Source organism: Ziziphus jujuba, chromosome 3 (assembly GCF_031755915.1).
Source record: "Ziziphus jujuba cultivar Dongzao chromosome 3, ASM3175591v1".
Taxonomy (NCBI): domain Eukaryota; kingdom Viridiplantae; phylum Streptophyta; class Magnoliopsida; order Rosales; family Rhamnaceae; genus Ziziphus; species Ziziphus jujuba.
In genome coordinates this window covers 4,549,747-4,571,327 of record NC_083381.1, presented here as the reverse complement: position 1 = coordinate 4,571,327, position 21,581 = coordinate 4,549,747, and the positions used below count along the sequence as shown (strand labels likewise).

The window sequence follows — 21,581 nt, the reverse complement described above, 5'->3', positions numbered from 1 at the left end:
CCACCAATTTTGTTGCCAAAATTATTGTAATTTTGACATTTGGTTAATATAAGCAATTTTCCGTTATTCTAAATCACCATTCAGACCAAAAGGCAAAAAATCAAACCGATGCAAGTATTCTTGTATAATAATATCAACTTTCACATCATGTTGAAAATAAATTGATGTTCTTTAAAGTAGTATCATGCATAAGCTCTTTTGTGTCACTTTCAAAAGTTAATATTTTTTTCACCAGAAAAAGTTAAATCTGTATCTATCTTTGAAATCATATAGAAAACTTGTATTATTGAAATCACAATACATTCTTTCTTCCATGATGAGAGATAGAATAAGACAATAACAAATCAAAAATAAACATTGAGTGAAGTAAAATAATTGAAGGTAGATGACCATTATTCCGAGTTTGGATAGCCTCCATTTGGTATTATTTTCTTCTTTTTTTTTTAATAAAAAGCTTTATTAAATTGTCATAAACTTTTTTATTTAAAATATTTGATTACAAATTAATAAATATTTATTAATTAATTTTTTTTAAAAACTATTTTAAAAAAGTTCAAATTTTATGGTTCTATTAAAAAAAAAAAATCTTATTTTAACTTAAAAAAATTGAGACTAGGGTTATAAGATATAATTAATGAATTTGTTAATATATTCTATTTTGTCAAATTTCAATAAATAAATAAATAATTAAATAGGGGCAATTTGACATTATACCAAAGCTGAGAGGTAAATTGCTTTAAAAGTAAAATATATGGGGCAATTTCGCACAAATATAAAAATTGAGGGGACAATTTGCAATTTTTTCAGCGTGAAAAAAAAAAAAAAAAAGGAACGGCCAAAAATACTAAAAAAAATAGAAAAAAGTAAAAAGGGAATGAGAAAAACATGTTTTGATATTTGTACATTTATTATATAATATATCATATAATAGATGGTTTAGTAAATATAAAAAAAAAAAGAAAAAAAAATTGAAAATTGAAAAAGGGAGAGAAAGACAGATCTGTATTGGTGTTGCTTTGGGGTTGAATATCCAAAGGAGGAAATTTTTTTGATATTTTCTTTCTTTCTGTTTTTTTTTTTTTAATTTTATTTGTTTTTGGTTTTGGGGGGTTTCGCTGAAAACCCTAAACACCCACCACAAGCCAGAGGGAAGAAGAAGAAGAAGATCAAAGAAGAACGGAAATGGATTTGGAGCAGTGGATCTCTAAGGTCAAGGAAGGCCAGCATCTTCTTGAGGATGAGCTTCAACTTCTCTGCGAATATGTTCGTCTCTCTCTCTCTCTCTCTCTCTCTCTCTCGCTTCTATTTGCCAATCAATCTCTCTCTGTTTCTTCGTTTCCATTATGTTTTGCTCTGAACTCCCAAATTTTTTTTTTTTTTTTTTTTTTGTTTTTTCTTGTGAAAGCGTTGGCCAAATTGTTGCTTCGGCAGAGGCTTTTTGTTGAGTAGCTAATGATCTAGGAATTTTAATTTTATTTTGTTTTCAAAGAAAAATATAGGAAATTTCAACGTAGTTTTTGCTCTTTCGGAAATTCCAATGCAGTTTGAATTATTTTTTCCTTGATTTAATTTCTATGGAACGGCATAAGATTGAACTACAATGGGCTTTTTAGATCAGTTTTGATATTAGGGCTAGAGACAAAATAAAGGAAATCTAGCTGTTATGTCCAAAACAATTTGCTTACTGTAAGTGCTTTTTTTTTTTTTCTTTTTTTTTCATGGTTCACTTTGCTGGGGTAAAAAAATATTCACTAATATTTGCTGCCTAACAAAAATCATCAAGCTTCTTTCAGTTGGTTCCTCATGGTTTTGGTTTTGGTTAATTGATGGTGCTTGTACCCCTGTTGGCGATCATTTACTAGCATTAAACGTTACTAATTAGAAATGAATGCTAAATGTAGATTGTAGGCCTTTTTATCAGCCTCGGGCCTTAGTTTTAGAATCCTAAGTCTAATAATTTTAGTTTTAGAATCCTAAGTCTAACCATTTGTTTCTACTTTTGCATTGTCTTGGTAAACTGAGGTTGGAATAATATGAAATAAAGAACCATCATATTAATTTCAAAGCTTAAATTAATTAAAACGCTGCATGTAACTCAATTACTAAAAGTTAATAATCTATGATTAATTATAGATTCTAGATCATGCAAGGTTGTGAGTTGATATTTTATCTTAAACTATGTAGTTTGATGCTATTCTGATTTTATGTGTAATTTTTTATGCTTTATTTTAGTTGAATTAAGCGATGTCAAATTGAAAGTATTGAACTGTGTATGTATACATACATTCACATGTAGGAGGCAGTCTAGGTTATAAAAGTTGTTATTAACATCATTCTTTCAATCTTGTAGGATATGCAGTCATTACCAATTTTACATATGCTCTATTTAATGAATATCCATTTTTAAAGAAACTATAGATAAAACTGGGTCCCATCTGTTTCTGAGGATTTTTTATTTGCCTTGTACACTAATTAATGGAACATTTTGACAGGTAAAAGAGATTCTTATTGAGGAGTCCAATGTACAACCTGTAAACAGTCCAGTCACTGTTTGTGGTGATATCCATGGCCAGTTTCACGATCTAATGAAACTTTTTCAGACTGGAGGTCATGTGCCAGAGACAAATTATATATTTATGGTAGTGATTTATATTTTCCGATAGAGTTTTGATGTATATTTTTTGAAATGTTATTGTGTAGCATTTGCATGTTTGTCAGGGTGCTTAATAGTCTTAAATCTTTGGCAGGGAGATTTTGTTGATCGAGGTTACAATAGTCTTGAAGTATTCACAATCCTCTTGCTTCTTAAAGCTAGGTATATCATATATGTCCCTCATGCAGGTTTTCATTTCTTAGAATTAGTTCATAATCGAATTTATTTTTGTAGTTAGTCAACTCCACACTGAGTATATCAATTCTTTTTTTTTTTTTTTTTTTTTTTTTTTTTTTTTTTTTCTTTCCCCTTGTTTTGTTGATGTTACATTGTGTACCATTAGTTCCATTGTTAGAAGGTTAAAATGTTGTTTACGTTGTTTTATGTGCTTATACTGAATTTTATATGCTATGATCTAAATTGTATGTAGGAGTTAAAATATTTATTTAATCAAGGTAGGAATAGGTTAAGAGGTTCTACATTGGGAAAGAGATATAAATGTAAGTTTTGTATATTTGTTTTACCATTACACAGTAATAAGAGAAAATTTTTTGTGAATTAGTCTCGTATGTGTTAGTAATCTGCAGTATATAAATCACTTCTTGTTGCACTGCTCAAAAGCTAGGGAGTTATGGTTTGATTTTTATTTGCGTGTGGTTAATAGGATAATGCCAAAATGGTTGTTTATAATATGGAAAGTTTTTAAGCAAGTGCAGATTTATTCCAAGCTTCTGCACACTTATGTCATGCCTTATTACATGCTTACATGGGCCTGGATGTGAGTGGAATGCCATGCCCAGCCTTTCTAGAGTGTGCTCAGTGCTCCATGAATAATGTGGCCGGATTCTTTCACCTCATGGACATAACATGCTTATTATCTCCTTGTTGGTGGCAAACCTGCAAAAGAAGTCACAGAAAACACAAAGCCACATTATGAAAGCAATAGGTTAGCTCAAAGTAATAGATGATGCGATAACAATGGGAAGGTAAAAAATTGGTTGAAATAAGCCACTTGGATTGATTTCAGGAGATGTTGGGAAGATGAGAGGCCATAAAAAATGCTTTTTGTTTTATACTCAAACTATTCACTGACTAGTTAGATGCTATGAAACAATTCAGACATTATACAAGGAAGCATCAAAAGTATTAAGGAGACAAGAAGTTAGAGAAAAGAGAATTAAAATGAGTTACTTTTTCCCTTACCACCCCCCTCTTCTAAGGATTCCATAGAAAAATTTACAAGTACAAGCAAGTGGACATGGGCTTCAACTTGCTGCACAACAAATTGACAAGCATAGTCCTTTGCAGCATCCAACACTTCATTTCATTCCTATGCTGGAGCATGTATCACTATCATTGGTGCTTTCTGATTAAGTAGTTGCTTGTCATACTTTGATGGTCAAAAGCCTTAAGATTATGAAATTAATGCAATTTCTTAGTTATATTATAAGGCTGATGCTTATTCATTTACTATTAATATTTTGACATTATAAGCTAATGTTTCCTCCTGTTTTTTCTTATTGATATGCTTGTTGACAGATATCCTGCTAACATTACACTTTTGCGTGGAAATCATGAAAGCAGACAGCTGACTCAGGTATGCTTATGACTTGTGTTCTTTATGCCGTATCTGCTTGATTTAGTAGTGCTTTGTAAAAGATGATAATAAAAGGCCATTTAGGTGGATGTACCAAGTTCAGTTGTAATTTGAAAGTTAATTAAGAAGTTAAATCTTGTATCTCATTGGTTTTTGGATAAAAACAATACGTAGCATGGGTTATTGCCTTGATTTATCTGTTTTTATATGTTTCGGTTGAGTGCATTATGTGCCTAAAGCTGCTGCTGTTGGAATGATATTGTGATTGATGGTTAATTTAAAGGCTTCTGGAAGTAACATAGGTTTTTTACTTTTATTTTATTTTTTATTATTTTTTTCCCGTCCGATCACATATTCAGTAAAAGTTTGCTTGAGCCGTGAATGTTGTTAGCACATGAGTGCTGAATGTTGGGGTACAGGAAATTCATAGATGTTGTACAGTAGGGTTAGAAGGGCTGCAGGCTTTAGGCACTAGAAATCTTTAGTTCTCTCATTTACATACAAAATACTCAAAAAGAAAAAAGGAGTAATTCTTGATCAATTACATTTGCAATTTCAACGCACGTGATTATAGGGGTATTTTATTTTTGCGATACATTAGTTTAATCGTTTATAGAATAAACAAAAGAGATTTTGAGATCTGGATTTCTTTTGAAATCATCACAAGTTTTTGGTTTCACTTTGGGCTTCTATTGGCAATAAAGTTAAAGGTTTCCATTCTGTTTCTTAAGTTTGAGTTGGATAACAAATTCATTGGTGGATAAAAGGTCAGCTTAGTAATTTTACTTTTTATCTTCTTCTCTTCTGCTTTGCCCTTGGCTTTGACATCAAGGCCAGTTTGATGTTCAAGGTGCAATTTATAATTTCTGAAAGCAAAGCCGAATTTTTGTAATTTGAAAGAGCTTCATGAGGTTTTGTTTGGTTTTTTGTTGGATTCATTAGTTTTTCTTAACCATTTATTACTATGGTTGACATGATCGAAAGGAATGGTGATATCTGTTTAATAAGAGCTTCATTGATGCATAAATATTGAATGTGTTTGGTTTAATAAGAGTATCATGAAATTATATTCTGTGGCATTATTAGTGTTCCTTTTAACATTTGCATCTCTGCTAGGTATATGGTTTTTACGATGAGTGCCAGAGGAAGTACGGAAATGCTAATGCATGGCGGTACTGTACAGATGTTTTTGACTATCTGACGCTTTCAGCAATTATAGATGGAACTGTAAATCTCTACTTCCCAGGATCTATATATAAATGCATATGTGGATAGATATGTAATATGGATAGATATGTAATACATGGTTGGTTCCTTTTCTGATGTTAAATATGTTCATTTGCTTTGCTATCCAGGTGCTTTGTGTCCATGGTGGTCTTTCTCCTGACATCCGAACCATTGATCAGGTCAAACCCTTTCTTAATTGTTGATTGGTTTAACCTTTTTTTATTATTTATTATTACACTGATCAATACATATATTGTAGTTTTTGCTATATTAATGCTGATAACCCATTTTCTGCAATTGGTTGCTATGCTCTTTCACACGTGTATTGTGTAACAACTAAGTAGTTTTATGCACTTCACATTTTTGAACTGTTCGTAGAACACTTGTTCACTTTACTGCTTACATTTTTTGTTCTGGTCCTTTCTAATGGTGCTTTTAACCTGTGAACTTCATGTCTTATGATGTCTTCTTTCCATTCCCCCCCCCCCCCCCCCCCCCCCCCTCTCTTATTGATCCACCCTTTATATGCACATACAATCAAGATATGACCGTATTTGATTATGATAAATAAGGTTTCTTAGCATGATTTCTGTGTGCATGCTTTTCGTTGAAGCCTAGGAAACCTTTTATGGCTATCCATTTACATGAGTTATCATCACCAGCATATAAACTTTTCATTTAACAGATAAGGGTCATTGATCGAAATTGTGAAATTCCACATGAAGGGCCATTTTGTGACCTCATGTGGAGTGACCCTGAAGATATTGAAACATGGGCAGTCAGTCCACGTGGGGCAGGTTGGCTTTTTGGGTCCAGAGTCACTTCTGAGGTGATTATCTGATCTCTACTCTTTTAGCACATTAATATTCCAGCAAATTTTATGAATACAATTCCATTATCTACATACCAGAAGAAAAACAGTAGTTCCTTTTATGCAGTTTAACCACATAAATAATCTTGATCTGGTTTGTCGAGCACACCAACTTGTACAAGAAGGCCTCAAGTACATGTTTCAAGACAAAGGCCTCGTAACTGTAAGATTATGAACTTTTGCATTATACAAATTGTTTTGATGATTGTAACAGTTTTATGGAGTGGTCTAATTCTCAATTTTTTGCAGGTCTGGTCTGCACCAAATTACTGTTATCGTTGTGGGAATGTCGCTTCTATATTGAGCTTCAATGAGAATATGGTAAATATACAAGCTTTTTGCATGTTAAATTATGAAATAATGCTTACTGGCCCATCAAGTTAAAATTGCTTATGAATATGAACATGATTATTAGTTCTAAAATAATGAAGATTCTGTGGATCCATGCACCTGTTGTGTGTGAAAGTAACTCACTAAATTGAGGCAATTAAGGCAAACTTTCTTTCTTTTGTCATTAAGGTGAAGTCCTTCTCGTTTATTTAAAACTTGTGGTTGTCAATTCCTCCCTCCCCCCCAACAATCTCGATGCGGTTCTGATCTTTTCAATCTTTAGATTTTCGATCATGCTGTAGTCTTCACTTTGTGATGACATAAATGCCAGTAGTTCATTAAAAAATTAGAGTGTACTCTTCTTTACACTTTTAGCAGCCTATCATGAGCTCGAACCAAGTTTTACTACTTTGTGCAATTGTGATAAGAGATTTCTTATGGTTCTCTTGATTGAACGGCCTTTGGTACTTTCTGGAAGCTGTTCATCATTATATTTTTTCTTTTTCTCTCTCATTATAACAGGAGAGAGAGGTGAAGTTTTTCACGGAAACAGAAGAGAACAACCAGATGAGAGGGCCGCGGACAGGAGTCCCATATTTCTTATAATCATTTGGAGTCACTGCTTGCATTAATTGTATAATTATTGGACCATTGACATAGGTGTTGAAAGTACTGTATGGAAGAAAAAATTGAATACGTCAGCTATATGCAGGTGGATCTTTCTTATACTTGGCTGGAGGAGATTTTCCATCCTGTCTAGGTTGCTCTTAAAGTTGTGGGTTTTTGTATTAGTTGCCAATTGTTATTTCATTATTAATCCATGTTTCATTCGATTATGTTTTTTGCCTTCCCAGAATTTAATATTTTCTACATTAGTATTCTGTTGCTTATGCCAATGCGGTAGAGGATACATTTGTTATTTCCAGATTGGTCTTGTGTTTTTAGCCTAGATTCTCTGCGTCTAAGGTAACATTTTCTGTAGGTTAGTAGACATTGAGAATGCATAAATGAGAAACGTACTATTTGTGTGCAGTTGTTCAAGGCATGCATGAGGAGCTGAACTATTTTTCTCTATTGGAAACTGAGTATGGGAATAATCTTAATGTATTTATAAATTTTTAAATGCTCATGATATGATGGTGAAAATTACGTCATTCACTCTACGGGTGAGGGATTATCGAATTGGCATGCTATGATTTTCAGTTTTTTTATTGGTGACCAATCTCAGGGAAGAGCTGACCAATTGACACGTGAATCCATCTTCTGTCAGGCATGTTGAATCAGTCTGTAAACAGATTTTTACTCTATGAGCCCAACCATCGAAGTTCTCTTATAATGACACAGGGAAAACTTCCATCTTTTTTTGGGGGGTTCCCTCTTGAAAACATTTTTGTGCAGCGGTTTCTGTTGGATGTTTACTGTCCATTTGAGAATGATTTTAAAATATCCAAAACCACTTAATAGTGTTTGCCTTTTGGTAAAAAAATGTGAAATTACTTTTCGGTGATTGTTCATGAATAGTGATTTTAAAAGAAGCGTTCAATTTGGTGATTTTGGAAAATTCACTTTCTAAATGATAAGCGATTCCTAGTAATCAATTCCTAGACGGGGCTTAAAAAATCTTTCCACTTTGGAAAAAGTTTTGTGCATGTATATTCATAAACCATCATTATTTTATCAAGTTGATTTGGTAGTATTATATTAAAGAGCCATCAGATCAACTTTCTACATTTAATTTAAGAAATGTGACAAAATAAATTAAACAACTCAAAAGGAAATACAGTGTTGAGATTAGAAATCCGTTTGGAGATTGGTAATCAGTGTTTTATTTTTGGAATGTGTTATGGGTATGATAGTGATAAAGTTTTGATGCCCTATGGACTGAGCTTGATCGTAATTCCTGACTTGGGCATGGAAGAGTCGAATTATTATGTTGCAGTTAGATGTTAAAAGCCAACCCCAAGTTGATAAACTAGATATTTTATTTTATTTTATTTTATTGGGGACAGTTGAAGGGAAAGACGGTGATAAGGAGATGATAGGGACAAATTGCTTTCTATCCAATACTCATCTTGGCATGGTGAGAATGTCAAACATTGTTCCAAATTAGAATCTGAATGAATTTGGCTAAACTAGCACCAAAATGCACAATCTTGAATTGCCAAAGCACATGGTTGAAGAGTGGTAAAAACAAATGATGTGGGTGCTTATATGGTGGCTACTGGTTGGTTTCCATTTAAATTCTTTTTTAACTTCAATATGGGATCCATCACTATATAAGTAATAAAACAATTTGTTGCCACAAATGACATTTCTGTTGAAATAATATCAGCGTGACACAAGCTTTTCAATAATTGTATTGACAACCTTGTTGCAGCTTCTTACTTGGCTGTATGGATCACACTTTAACTTATGCTGGTGATGAATTTCGCACATTATAATAATATTAAGGGGGGAAAAAAACAAAAGAAAAGAAATGATGGGAATTCAACAAATCGATATGCTCTTTATTTTCAAGTACTCGAGTAAGTTAGAGGGTTATTTTACGTGTGAGAATGTTCAAATTTTTTTGTCTTTTGTTGTTGTGTGAAAGGAAGATTTGCTTTGATTCCATTAGTAGTAGATTTTGACAAATTATGTCTATGTATTGTGAATTACTGGTAGGTACAGCTTGTTAAGAATTTTTTTTTTCTTTTTAAATATATTTATACCCATTATACCCATTATATTAATGTTTAATCACTTATTTTAAGGAACAATTTATTGCTAACCATGCTTACCTGACCTATGAATGTTTCTGTTGGTGGCTATTGTCATGGATCACCATTACCCACTACAAACTTCTCACTGTACGAGCATAATCATGACTCTTTGTTTTGTGGTCCTGCTGCTTCGAGGGTTATTACATTCTCCCATTAAACATATATTGCATACACGCATGCATTTACGCGCACAGAGAGTATATGATATTAGATATTAATAATGATTCTCAAAAAATGGTCAACCTAACTGTTTAAAGTCAAACTTTCCTTTTTCCGTCCTTTAAATTTTTATATGCTGAGATTCAAAATGTATCAGGGTTCTTTAGGAAAGAGTTCAGTTTACCCATCTAGTGTTTAGAAGTTTATTAAACATATTTAGGCTGCTACACATTTTTAAATCTCAGATTTTAAGGTAATTCAAAGGTGACAAAAAAATTCTTTTAAAATTGTCAATTGGATTTAATAAAAGATTACATATATATATATATATACATGCTTATCCAGGATTTTGGACAAAAATTTTGTCTATGATGACTGGGTTCACACAATTAAAGTCGTAAGTGATCATATATGATGACTTGGCCCATAAAATAGAAGATGCCAATTAAAAGCAACAAATTCTGTTACAGTGATCAATGATTGTGAAATCCAATTGCTTCCACCAATCTAATTAAGCTACATACTTTTATTGTTTACAAAAATGCAGAAAAATCACTTCCCAGAAGGGAAAAACACAAGTAAACCATAAAAAAATGAAAAAAAGAAAAAACCAATATAGTTCTGTGCAAAAAAAAATCTTGAAAGCTGTTAATCATCACCTAGAGTGGAAGAAGATATTCCCAAAGAAGAAGCAAATGTAGTAGTGGTGTCCCCACAAAGGTACCTCTTTAGCCTATCTAAATCATCAGCAGCATCCAACATTGTAGGCCGAGTTGAAGGGGACTCTTGCGTGCAAAGAATACCCAATTCAATCAATTCTCCAATTGCTGCTTCCCACATCTTTTTCACCTCTGGTGATTGATTTCTTGAATCTCTCATCAGTGAAGGGTCTACTACTTTTTCAACTCTTCCATGATAATGGTTCTTAACCCACCTGTGAAGGCTTAGACCACCACCAAACATGTCATCTGTTGGCCTTCTTCTTGTCACCATCTCTAGGACTAGAATCCCAAAACTGTAAACATCTCCTTTTGTGGATGTGTTAGTACCAAATCCATACTCTGCATAAGCAAAAACAAAAATCAAGTTTGATTTTGGGTTAATATTATTTTGATCCTTGAGGTTTGGTTTAAATTCAATTAGACCCCTCTAATTTTTAAAATATCATCTCTAGGACTAGAATGCTGAAACTGTAAACATCTCCTTTTGTGGATGTGTTAGTCCCAAATCTATACCCTGCATAAGAAGGAAAAAAAAAAAAAAAAAAATCAAGTTTGAATTTTGGTTCCCTAAGGTTTGCTTTAAATTTAATAAACTCCTCTGGTTTAAAAAATATCATCTAACTCTCCAATGGTTTTGGAAAGAGTTTCATCTACCTCTCCAATTGTTATATTGACATTTATAGGAGTATAATTGATATTTTCAAAACCAAAGCGGTCTTGTTGAAATAAAAGCAAACCTCAGGGGAATGGGGAGAAATTATCCCTTGATTTTCACTTAGTGGACACGAGGAAGGAGCATAAGTAGAGATTAGGGGAATTACTTAGTGGACCACCAACTTTTGTTGGGATTAAGATTGATGTGATTTTTTTCTCTTTCCTTTTTATGTTATTGTAATTATTTGTATAAAGTCATACTCTTATGTTTTTATATGAATTGAATGAGCCAATAGTTTATTTTCCAATCAGAAAATGGAGAGCAAATTCTGTTTGTTTTACAGTTCTAAGAAATGTAATAGATGTAACTAAAGCATGGTTCAAGTTGGGAATATTAGAGTTCTTTTTAAAACCAAACTTTGCAGGATTACCAACAAAACTATCAAATGTGATTCAAAACAAAAAAATTGTTATCTTTTTCTTTTTTACTAAAATAAGAAGGAGAAAGCTGCATTACCTGGTGCAATGTATCCAATAGATCCACACAAATTCACAGTAGAGTTTCCCATGTTCTCAGCAGCCGCATTTCCTCCAACTGTCATAACCAGTCTTGCAATCCCAAAATCTGAAACTAGAGCTGTCATGTCGTCATTGAGAAGAACATTGCTTGGCTTGAGATCACAATGTATGACTCTAACCGGGGAGTGGTGATGCAAATAGGCCATTCCTTCAGCAATGTCACTACAAATGTTTACCCTTTGGATGAGACTCAAATCCGACGACCCTGATCCTAAACCTGTCTGTGAATGTGGATAGAGACGCCTATCCAAGCTCCCATTTGCCATGTAAGGAAGAACAAGAGCCTTGAAATCAGGAAGACTGCATGCTGTCACAATCCTTATCAGATTTCTATGTCGAATTCTCTTCAAGACTTGGCATTCTCTGTTGAAACTCTTTGTTGAATCTCCAGTTTGTAACTGTAACACCTTGACTGCTATGGCTGATCCATCTGGAAGAACTCCCCTGTAGACGCGTCCATAGCTGCCTGCACCAATTAGTCTTTGCTCGTCAAATCCTCCAGTGGCCTCTGACAATTCTCTATATGTTATTCTTGGGAAGTTGTGAATCAATTCAAGTGCTGCTGGTTTTCTCACAATTTGAGTCTTCTGAGATGACATTAGTACTTTTATGTGCCGGAAAGCAATCACACAACAAATTGTTGACAGGAATCCTGCTATGAATATCACCACGACAAATATGGCTAAGAAAATTCGTGAACGAAACAAACTCTTCCGAGAGCACTTGGGGATGCCAGGAACTGCCCCACAAAGATGCTTGTTTTCTAAGAATGACGTGTATGTGACTGAATTGAAAACAACTCCTAAAGGAATCATCCCCTCAAACTTGTTAAATGAAAGGTTAAGAAATGTGAGGGTTCCACTCTTGTTGAGGTTTACCGGAATCATTCCGCTCAAGTGGTTTCTTGAAACATCGAAAACTTCAAGGTTCTTTAGCTCACCTAAGGATTCTGGAAGATTTCCTTGAAGTAAATTGTTGGAGAAATTTATCAGCCTTAATGCAATGCAGCTTGATATCTGTGGGAAGATACTTCCACTCAGATTATTTGATGATAGATCCATCTCTTGAACATCTTCTAATTTGCTCAGCTCAATTGGCAAAGGCCCTTCAAGTTGATTATATGAGAGATTTATAAAAATTCTAATCTCACTCATACCTGATATTTCTGGTGGGATTGCTCCTGTTAATCCATTATGTGACAAGTCAAGCTTGTAGAGGTCTGTGCACTTTCCTAATGTGGAAGGTATTTTCCCGGACAAGAGGTTGTTGTTAAGGAATAGATAGTTGACTCTAACCAAATTTCCTAAACTCCTTGGGATTTCACCTGAGAATTTGTTATGCGATAGATCAAGCAGACCCAGATGAGGCATATGGCCTAATGCTTTAGGAATTGAACTGGTGAAGAGGTTATGTGACAAGAAAAGCTGTTCTAACTTTGACAACTGGCTTATCTCATCCGGAATTGTCCCATTAAGAAGATTGGTTGTCAAATTCAGCACCATAAGACTCGAAAGGTTTGCTATACTTGGAGGAATTGATCCGTAGAGTTTATTCTCTTGCAGCAACAAAGTTACTAAGTTGACACCAAGTTTTGCAATGGAATCAGGCAATGTTCCTCCATGTCCCATTCCAGCCAACTCAAGCTCCATTAGTTCTGTGCAATTTCCAAGGGAGGTAAAGAATGGACTGAGATTTGTATTTCCATCATGGCTTACCATATCATTGTATGATAGATGAAGATAGCGAAGCTTAGGCTGGTTTTTGACAATCTCTATGGGTAATTCTCCAGAAAAATGATTATATTCTACATCTAAATTTACAAGTGTTGTATTGGACAAAGACAGAGGAAGTCTTCCACTAAATTGATTATTGTACAAGTTGAGGTTCCATAATTGCCTACATTTTCCAATCTCTATTGGGACTTCTCCTGTAAAAGAGTTACCAGAAATGTCTAGAATTTCTAACAAAGTGCAGTTGGAGAATAAGGCAGGTGGAATTTTACCTGAAAAGTTGTTCTGCAGAAGAGTTAATACAGTAAGGTTGCGAATAAGTGCAAGTGAACCTGGTATAGGACCATGTAGATTGTTCTTTTCAAGCCGGAGATGATGAAGATGTCTAAGGTGAGAGAACTCAGGAGGAATGGTTCCATACAAGTGACTGTTAATGATGGTTAAGTTACGAAGGCCGGTGAGATTGGAAAGGAAAGGTGAGAGAGTCCCTACAAGTTCACTGTCATTGAGGACGAGTTGTGCAACGCGGTGACGATGCTTGTCACAGAAGACACCATTGAAATCACAGACAAAAACAGATTCATTCCAGTTAGAAAGTATGGCATATGGATCATATACAATAGTTCTCTTGAATGCAAGGAGAGCAGCTTTGTCTTTGAGAAGAGAATGGTGAGGATTTTGGTGATAATCAAGACAAGATACTAGAAGAACCAAATGCAGTCGGAGTAGAACAAGTAGAAACATGGTATTGTTGAAAACCATGTTGAAACTTATGGTTGAAATTTTCAATTGTGCCTTAGCTGATCTTCCTCTCTTTTACTTTCATCTTTGATTCGGAATAATGAATGAACATGAAAAGAAAGAATTTGGATACCCATATAGAATTGAAGGTGGGAAAAGATATCTTGAAAATGAAAAGGAAGAATTTCAACGGAGGATATGATTTGAAAAGGGACAAAAAAAAGTATTGTGGATATTTCATTTTTTTTTTTTAAACAAAAAAACAAAAACACTTGTGGAGTTGCAATTAAAAATGATGAGTAGATTGTCAACTTGGCATGCATATTTGTATACCCATATAGAGGACAAAAAAAAATGGTATTGGTTCTGTACAGTAATTTTTCATATAAGTGTATACAATCTTTTACATGTTCCTCGGCCTTAGTATGATATGGAATATGCATTACAAATTACATGACTACACGCGCACACATGATTAGGCAATGGAGATCTAGAGAGAGAGAGAGAGAGAGAGAGAGAGTTGACATTATAATGATGTGAAATATATGCGTGTGGCACTGACTTTGATTACTGATCTTTGAGGACTTAAAACCTCTCATTATTGTTTTGAATTGGTGTACACCATTTGCCTCTTATGTTTCTTTCTCTCTCTTTCTTCCTGTTCATGCACAGTACATATTGACTTTCAAATGTAAAATAGCCATTGATCGAAGGAATAATTAGGTGTTATAAATGAGATGTGGACAAAAGGCAGGAGTTGGGCTTTTTATTTAGATTGTTGAGGTTTTAAAATGAAAAAAATTAAAAGAAAAAAGCAAATTAATTCCATTATTTCTTTTTAATAATTTTGAGATCAATTTACTAGTTGCATGCTTTTTTAAAAGGGTATAGTCCAGTTTTTCTTGCATATTCCGACCAGGCTACCACTTGCTTGCTCTGAAGCTGATGCAACAATAATGATATTTTCTATTCCAATAATTAATTTTTATTCAATTACAAGCGAAAAATAGAAAATAGTTCAAATTAATAACTAATTCCATTTGATTATTCCTTGGTCAAGCTTAAAATTGATGTAACCTCGGTGGATGGAAAGTTTGTCAAATTGGCTCTATACGTGGCTTAATCCTCATAACAGGCATCTCAACATTAATGCTTTGTTTAATATATTTTGATGAAGGACTTGGGTTTTCAAATCCAGGTTGCAAAAAATTAGAGGATATAAATGAATAACCAAAGTTTCCATCAAAAAACACAAAAATGAATAACCAAAGTATGCTTGGTGGAATTCCCATTTCCTTTGGCTGGTAGAAATTTTTACATTAACATGTACTTCAATGACCAGGCTTAAATCGATGATTATTCAAATCTTATGTTCGATGAAAATACTATAGATTTATCCACTAGTGGTTTCTCTTGAACGGCATACGAGCAATGCCCAAACCTCTTATGATTTATTCTTATTTGTGTTTAGTATTTTTCATTTTTAGGCAAAATTTATCAAGTGGGCAATAGAATAGTATTTGTTTATTTTTTGTAAAATAAAAAATAATAAAGCAGGAAAGATCTTTACAATATTGGCAAGCAAGGGAGACCTTATAATCCACCAGAAAGTATTAGACCACACTACTAAACCACAACTACTACAATCCACTACGGAAAAAGGGTACTTTTAGTCCTAATGAAAGCTGTGATTAAAAATGAAAAAGCCTAGTAACTAAAAGCATTAGTCACGAAACTTTAGATGTTTGTGACCAAATGCGTTTTTACAGATAGGGATGTCAATTTGGCCCGCCCATCCCCGAAACCGCTGTGCACTGCCCCTAACGGGGCGGTTTTTCCCCGAAAATTCGGGGATGAGGGGAGGGCTCAGGGCAAATACCTAAAAACCGAGTCGGGGACGGGCCGGGGACGGGGAATAATAACCCCGCCCTGAACCCGCCCCGATATATATATATATATTTATTTATTATTATTTTTATAAAATTTTATTTATGTAAAATCATTTTCTTCTTTTTTTTAATTTATTTTTCTAAATATGTATTTTATTATAATTGTAAATTTGTTCCTTGATGTATTTTATTATATTTTTATTGTATTGTAGTCATTTTCTTTATATTTTAATCATAAAATAATTTTTTTATATAAATTTTTTTAAAAAAATATCAATTAAAAAACAAAATGGGGAAAACCGTCCCGCCCCGTCCCCACCCTGCAAAATCCCCGATCTCGCCCCGCACCTAAAGAAACGGGGAAAATCGCGGGGATGGAATGTAAAATTTCCCACGGAGACGGGGACGGGATTTTAAAAATCGGCCCCGCCCCGCCCCGCCACGTTGACATCCCTATTTACAGAGTACCTTCACGACCAAAAATCAGAACTTCAATAGAAATATTAATTAAAATATTAATTGTGACCAAAAGTATACAAGTCACAACCGTAGACCGTTGCCAAATGTGCTTTTAGTCACAAACGAAGGTCGCGACCGAAATATTTGCATAACTGCTAATTGCTTTTTTAAAATTTATTAATTTATCATAATAACCCATAAAATCTATATGACCAAACAATTGCAATCAATTTAAAACAAATTTTATTAATATTTGAATCAAATTGGCAGTCTAATACATCAAAATAACAAATTGCAATTGCTCAAGTAAAAGAAAATATTTCAATTCTCCATAACTAAGAAAATGAACAGATGACATTATATTTTGTATCCTAAATGTAAATTAATACATCTTTAAATGAGGCACAAAAAAAAAAAAAAAAAAAAACACCAGGAGCCCCATTTTGTTGTCTGAAGACAATAGGCACGGATAGTTGGCCAGCAGACATATAATTTGACTGTCCAGCAGAATTAATGATGTGGTCAACTGCCTAAAGTACATGACGCTGAGTTACAATTCAAACTCTCAGACAAATGTATATGATCCATAAAGTGCCTTTTTGAAGAGATAAGGAATTACAATTCAATTAGTCTAACCTTGTAGTTGTATGTACCCTTATATTCCTCAACCTGCATGTACAAAAAACAGAGTCTAAGAAGCTATGTCCTTTCTTCAACAAGTGCATATCCCCATCAAGCACTTAAGGCTCTAGGTGACTTCCATCATCTGTAACTCTTCCTTGTATAGAATCCTTCAGCTGGAGAAACTCCATTGTAGCATTAACCATTGTCTAACAAGTAATACTTCAGCCCAGTAAATTCATTCTTATGTTCTACACACTTTAACTATGGTGGTAAATATAACAATACAAGATTCTAGATTTAAAAAAAAAAAAAAAAGAAGAAAAAAAAGGAATAAATTTGCCTTTCATGTAAAGGCTGAATGTCACAAGTAAAGTGAAGCCAAACAACTACCATGCTCTCAGAAAGACCTGTTGACTCCTTTAAAGACCTATCATCCTGCACATTTTAAATAATAAAGATGGAACATTATAACTAGAAAGAACTTTACGAACTCTGATTTTTATAAGGTGCCGTACTATGAAATCAGAAGAAAATACTTAGGAACCTAAACATCCACAAAAACCAATTTCAAACCATGCTCCAAAAACATATACATTTTTTCATACTTAGATAAATAGCTCAAGAATTCAGTAAACATGCAAATCAATTTAACACAACAAAAACTAATATTAATCTTATTTTTACTAGTATGATCTATTTTATCAAGTCTAGATAATGGCTCACTTAAAGTATCCCCATGAACTTGATTATCACAAGCAGCTCGGAACTTCTGCAAGCAAGAAAATAAAAAATCAGGGGGGGAAAAAAAACATTAAAAAAATGAACATTCATGGAATATAGGACCTTTTGCAGTTCATTATGATTTGATAATTGTTACTGATCCACACCTAAGATTGGCAGTTCGAGATACACACTTTTTCTGACTAAAAACTTGCCAAAAAGCTGCAAAGATAATTGTAATTTGGTAGCCATTAAACAAGCAACTCTGGCAACATTATTCTATGTGCTTCTTGTAGGGGTCCAGCCTTTTTTTCCTAAAACCCGGCCTATTAGGGTTTCAACCCTAGAGAGCATTATAAATAGATGCTTAATTTCAGTCTTGTATATCATAACACACATTAGAGATAACATCTTTTTCTTCTCAATTTCCTTGTTTTTTGTCTCTCTTTGTTTTTGTGTTGGTTTTGTGTATTTTTCGTGATCAAATGATCACAACAAATGGTATTAGAGCCAAGATTTAGAAATAGGGTCCACTGTCCAAAAGCTCAAACAAAAGATTTGAGCATATCAGGAGGTAGATCTCTCCAAGACGAAGAGAGCGAGCCAATCGGACCTCCATTTGCCCACTGCACGCACCTCCATGCACCGGTCAAATTTTTTTATGTAGGTTTTTCATGTGTCAGTCAATGCACACGTGTCATCCACGTGCCAACAGGCCTAGTCGAGCCGAGCCATGCCTTCAAGCAGAGTCAAGCCCCAAGCCAAGCCGAGCCGAGCTGAGATGAGCCGTGACACCGTCATCCTGCCATGTCATCCGATCCGCCACATCATCCACCATGTCAGAAATACCCCTATATTTTTAGTATTTGCAGATTTTCCTAGAAATTTTGATATTTGCAATTTGACCCATGACTTTTAGAAATTGCACTTTGACATCAAGTTTTAGATATTCAAATTTTGACCCAAGAAGAGTCAAATCCAACGTTTTTTTACCATTTCGGACGCATTGGTGGACTTTATTTTTCTGAATTCAGCTCCTATTTTTTTTTATAAATTTATTGTACAGCAAGATGTCAATGTACGAGTCATATTCGGGGGCTATGATAAAGCTTACTGCCACCAACTATGTACTTTGGAAACTTTGGATGAAAGATTTTCTAAATTGCAAGGACTTATTTGACCCTTTAGATGCCAAAGGAAGGAATCTCGATCCCACTAGAGAAGCAGAATGGAAGAAGATGAACAGGAAAACGATCGGTTAAATCTGACAATGGATCGACCACAGTGTCTGCCATCACATTGCATAGAAAACAGACGCATACACCTTCTGGAAGAAGTTGGAGGACATGTACCAAGACAACTTAGAATAAGGCCTCGTTGATGAGACGTTTGGTGAATTTGAAGTTGAAGAATGGAACTTCTGTAGCTGAGCACACCAGTATGTTTCAAAACTTGGTAAATGAATTATCTATGGTGGAGTTACAATTATGGGATGAGGAGTAGACATTTTTACTCCTTAGCTCTTTTCTAAACAGCTGGGAGACACTAGTAGTCTCTATCAGCAATTCGGCCCCTAACGGCAAACTTACCTTGGCTATGGTGATGGATGTCCTATTCAATGAGGAGGTCAGGAGAAAGGACATTGACAATGATCAATCACATACCCTTGTCATAGAGAAGCGGGGGAGACAGCAAGAAGATAGTCATGACAGAGGGAAAGACAGATCCACAGATGGAAAAAGGCCAATATATAAGTGTCATTATTGTGGCTTAGAAGGTCACTTGAAGAAGTACTACAAGAAGATGTTACAAGAGGAGGGACAGAAAAGCAATAAGCCAAAGAAGGATGGTGAAACTTTGGTCACTGTCAAACGAGAAGTGGCATATTGTTCCACACATGAAGAATCATGCCTTCACACTTCAAGTCAAAAAGTAGAATGGGTAATTGATACTGTAGCATCCTACCACGTTACTCCACACATAGAGTTTTTCAAAACATATAGAGCAGGAGACTTTGACACAGTGAAGATAGAAAATAATAGCTTCGCTAAGATCATTGGAATTGGTGATATTCAGATAAAGACCAACATTGGACATATTACTTTGAAGGATGTCCGACATGTTCCAGACCTTCGGCTTAATCTGCTTGTAGGAATAGGCTTTGACAATGAAGGTTTTGGTAACCACTTTTACAACGACATATGGAAAATGACAAAAGGTGCTATGGTTGTCACTCAAGGACATATTTATAGATCACTTTACAAGACTCATGTGAAAATTTGTACAGATAGTGTCAATATTATAGAAGGAGAGGTATTTCAAAATTTGTGGCACCAGAGACTCGGCCATTTGAGTGAAAAAGGTTGGTCTACCCTGACGAAAAAGAAGTTTATCACTATTTTCAAGGATGCTGTGCTAGATACTTGTAATCATTGCTTGTATGGTAAGCAACACAGAGTCTCATTTAAGTCCTCTTCAACGAGAAGATCATAGTCGTTTTGACCTTTGTGGACTTTGGAGGAGGAATCTCTAGGTGGTAACAAATATTTTCTGACTTTTATTGATGATGCTTCTAAGAAATTGTAGGTTTATTGCCTGAAGATGAAGGATCAAGTTTTAGATCACTTCAAAGAGTTCCATGCTATGGTAGAGCATGAGACATGAAAGAAGCTGAAGTGTATTCGCTCAGATAATGGAGGTGAATATACTTTTAGAGAGTTTGATGCCTACTGTAGAGGACAGGGCATTTGGCATGAGAAGACGGTCTCTCGCACCCCACAACATAATCGTGTAGCCGAGGGAACGAACCAGATGATTATGGAGAAGGTTAGAAGTATGATCGGTATGGCTAAGCTAACAAAGTCATTCTGGAGAGAAGCTATTCGTGCCACCTGCTATTTGATTAGCAGATCACCATCAGTACCATTAAAATTTGAAATTTCAGAGAAAGTGTGGTCTGGTAAGAATCCCTCATACTCTCATTTAAGAGTATTTGTGTTTAGTCTTTGCATATGTATCCAAGGAGCTTAGACAGAAGCTTGATACAAGGACTACTCCATGCATCTTTATCGGATATGGAGATGAAGAATTCAGATACAGATTATGGGATCCAAAAGCAAAGAAGATTATCAGAAGTAAGGATGTAGTATTACATGAAAACTATAATATAGAAGACATTGAGAAGTCAATGAAGTCTTCTAGTACCAGTGACTATGATTTTGTTCCTGATTTAGCACTAGCACAACCCACCACAGATGATGACGAGGTGTATAGAGAACTATCAGAAGTAGAATAGGAGAGAGAAGAGGATGTTGAGTAGGAAAAGACTCAAACACCAGAAGCTATAGGACCATCACAGCAATCAAATGATGGTATACCTCTTCAAAGATCTAAACGAGGCCATATTCCATCAAGAAGATATCCAGAATCTCAATATATTTTGCTTACTGAAGAGGGAAAGCCAGAGAATTTCTAAGAAGCTAATTCTCATCAAGACAAAGAAAAATAGCTGCATGCAATGCAAGATGAAATGAACTTTTTGCGGAAGAACCATACTTATGAGTTGGTTGAGCTTCCAAAAAAAAAGAAGGCACTGAAGAATAAATGGGTGTTCAAGCTTAAGAAAGACAACAATAGACATGTGGTTAAGCACAAAGCCCAATTGGTTGTCAAAGGTTTCCTTCAGAAGAAAAGAATTGACTTTGATGAGATTTTCTCACCAGTGGTGAAGATGACTTTGATACGTATTATTCTTGGTTTAGTAGCCTGTTTAGACTTAGAGCTTGAGCAGATGGATGTGAAAACAACATTCCTTCATGGTGATCTACATGAAGAGATTTATATGGAGCAGCCATAAGGTTTTTA

The 21,581-nt window shown here is 34.6% G+C and overlaps 2 protein-coding genes across 3 annotated transcripts; one reads left to right on the top strand and one right to left on the bottom strand.

Moving 5' to 3' along the window:
* The first annotated feature begins 962 nt into the window (after positions 1-962).
* On the top strand, positions 963-7,514 carry LOC107421889 (phytochrome-associated serine/threonine-protein phosphatase). Its single transcript, XM_048477879.2, has 10 exons — positions 963-1,263; positions 2,493-2,639; positions 2,748-2,815; positions 4,193-4,250; positions 5,367-5,477; positions 5,606-5,656; positions 6,163-6,306; positions 6,416-6,511; positions 6,598-6,669; positions 7,201-7,514. The coding sequence occupies exons 1-10, from the start codon at positions 1,183-1,185 to the stop codon at positions 7,282-7,284; spliced, it is 912 nt and encodes a 303-aa protein (XP_048333836.1). The 5' UTR covers positions 963-1,182; the 3' UTR covers positions 7,285-7,514.
* Positions 7,515-10,026: 2,512 nt separating this feature from the next.
* Positions 10,027-14,170, bottom strand: LOC107421872 (putative leucine-rich repeat receptor-like serine/threonine-protein kinase At2g24130). Of its 2 annotated transcripts, none has more exons than XM_016031219.4 (2): positions 11,493-14,169; positions 10,027-10,660 (listed from the first exon to the last, which is right to left on the bottom strand). In XM_016031219.4, the coding sequence occupies exons 1-2, from the start codon at positions 14,044-14,046 to the stop codon at positions 10,248-10,250; spliced, it is 2,967 nt and encodes a 988-aa protein (XP_015886705.3). In that variant the 5' UTR covers positions 14,047-14,169; the 3' UTR covers positions 10,027-10,247. The 2 variants fall into 2 exon arrangements, with proteins under 2 accessions (XP_015886705.3, XP_024931324.3); XM_025075556.3 differs by having other exon boundaries at positions 10,518-10,835; positions 11,493-14,170.
* Between the last annotated feature and the right edge of the window lie 7,411 nt (positions 14,171-21,581).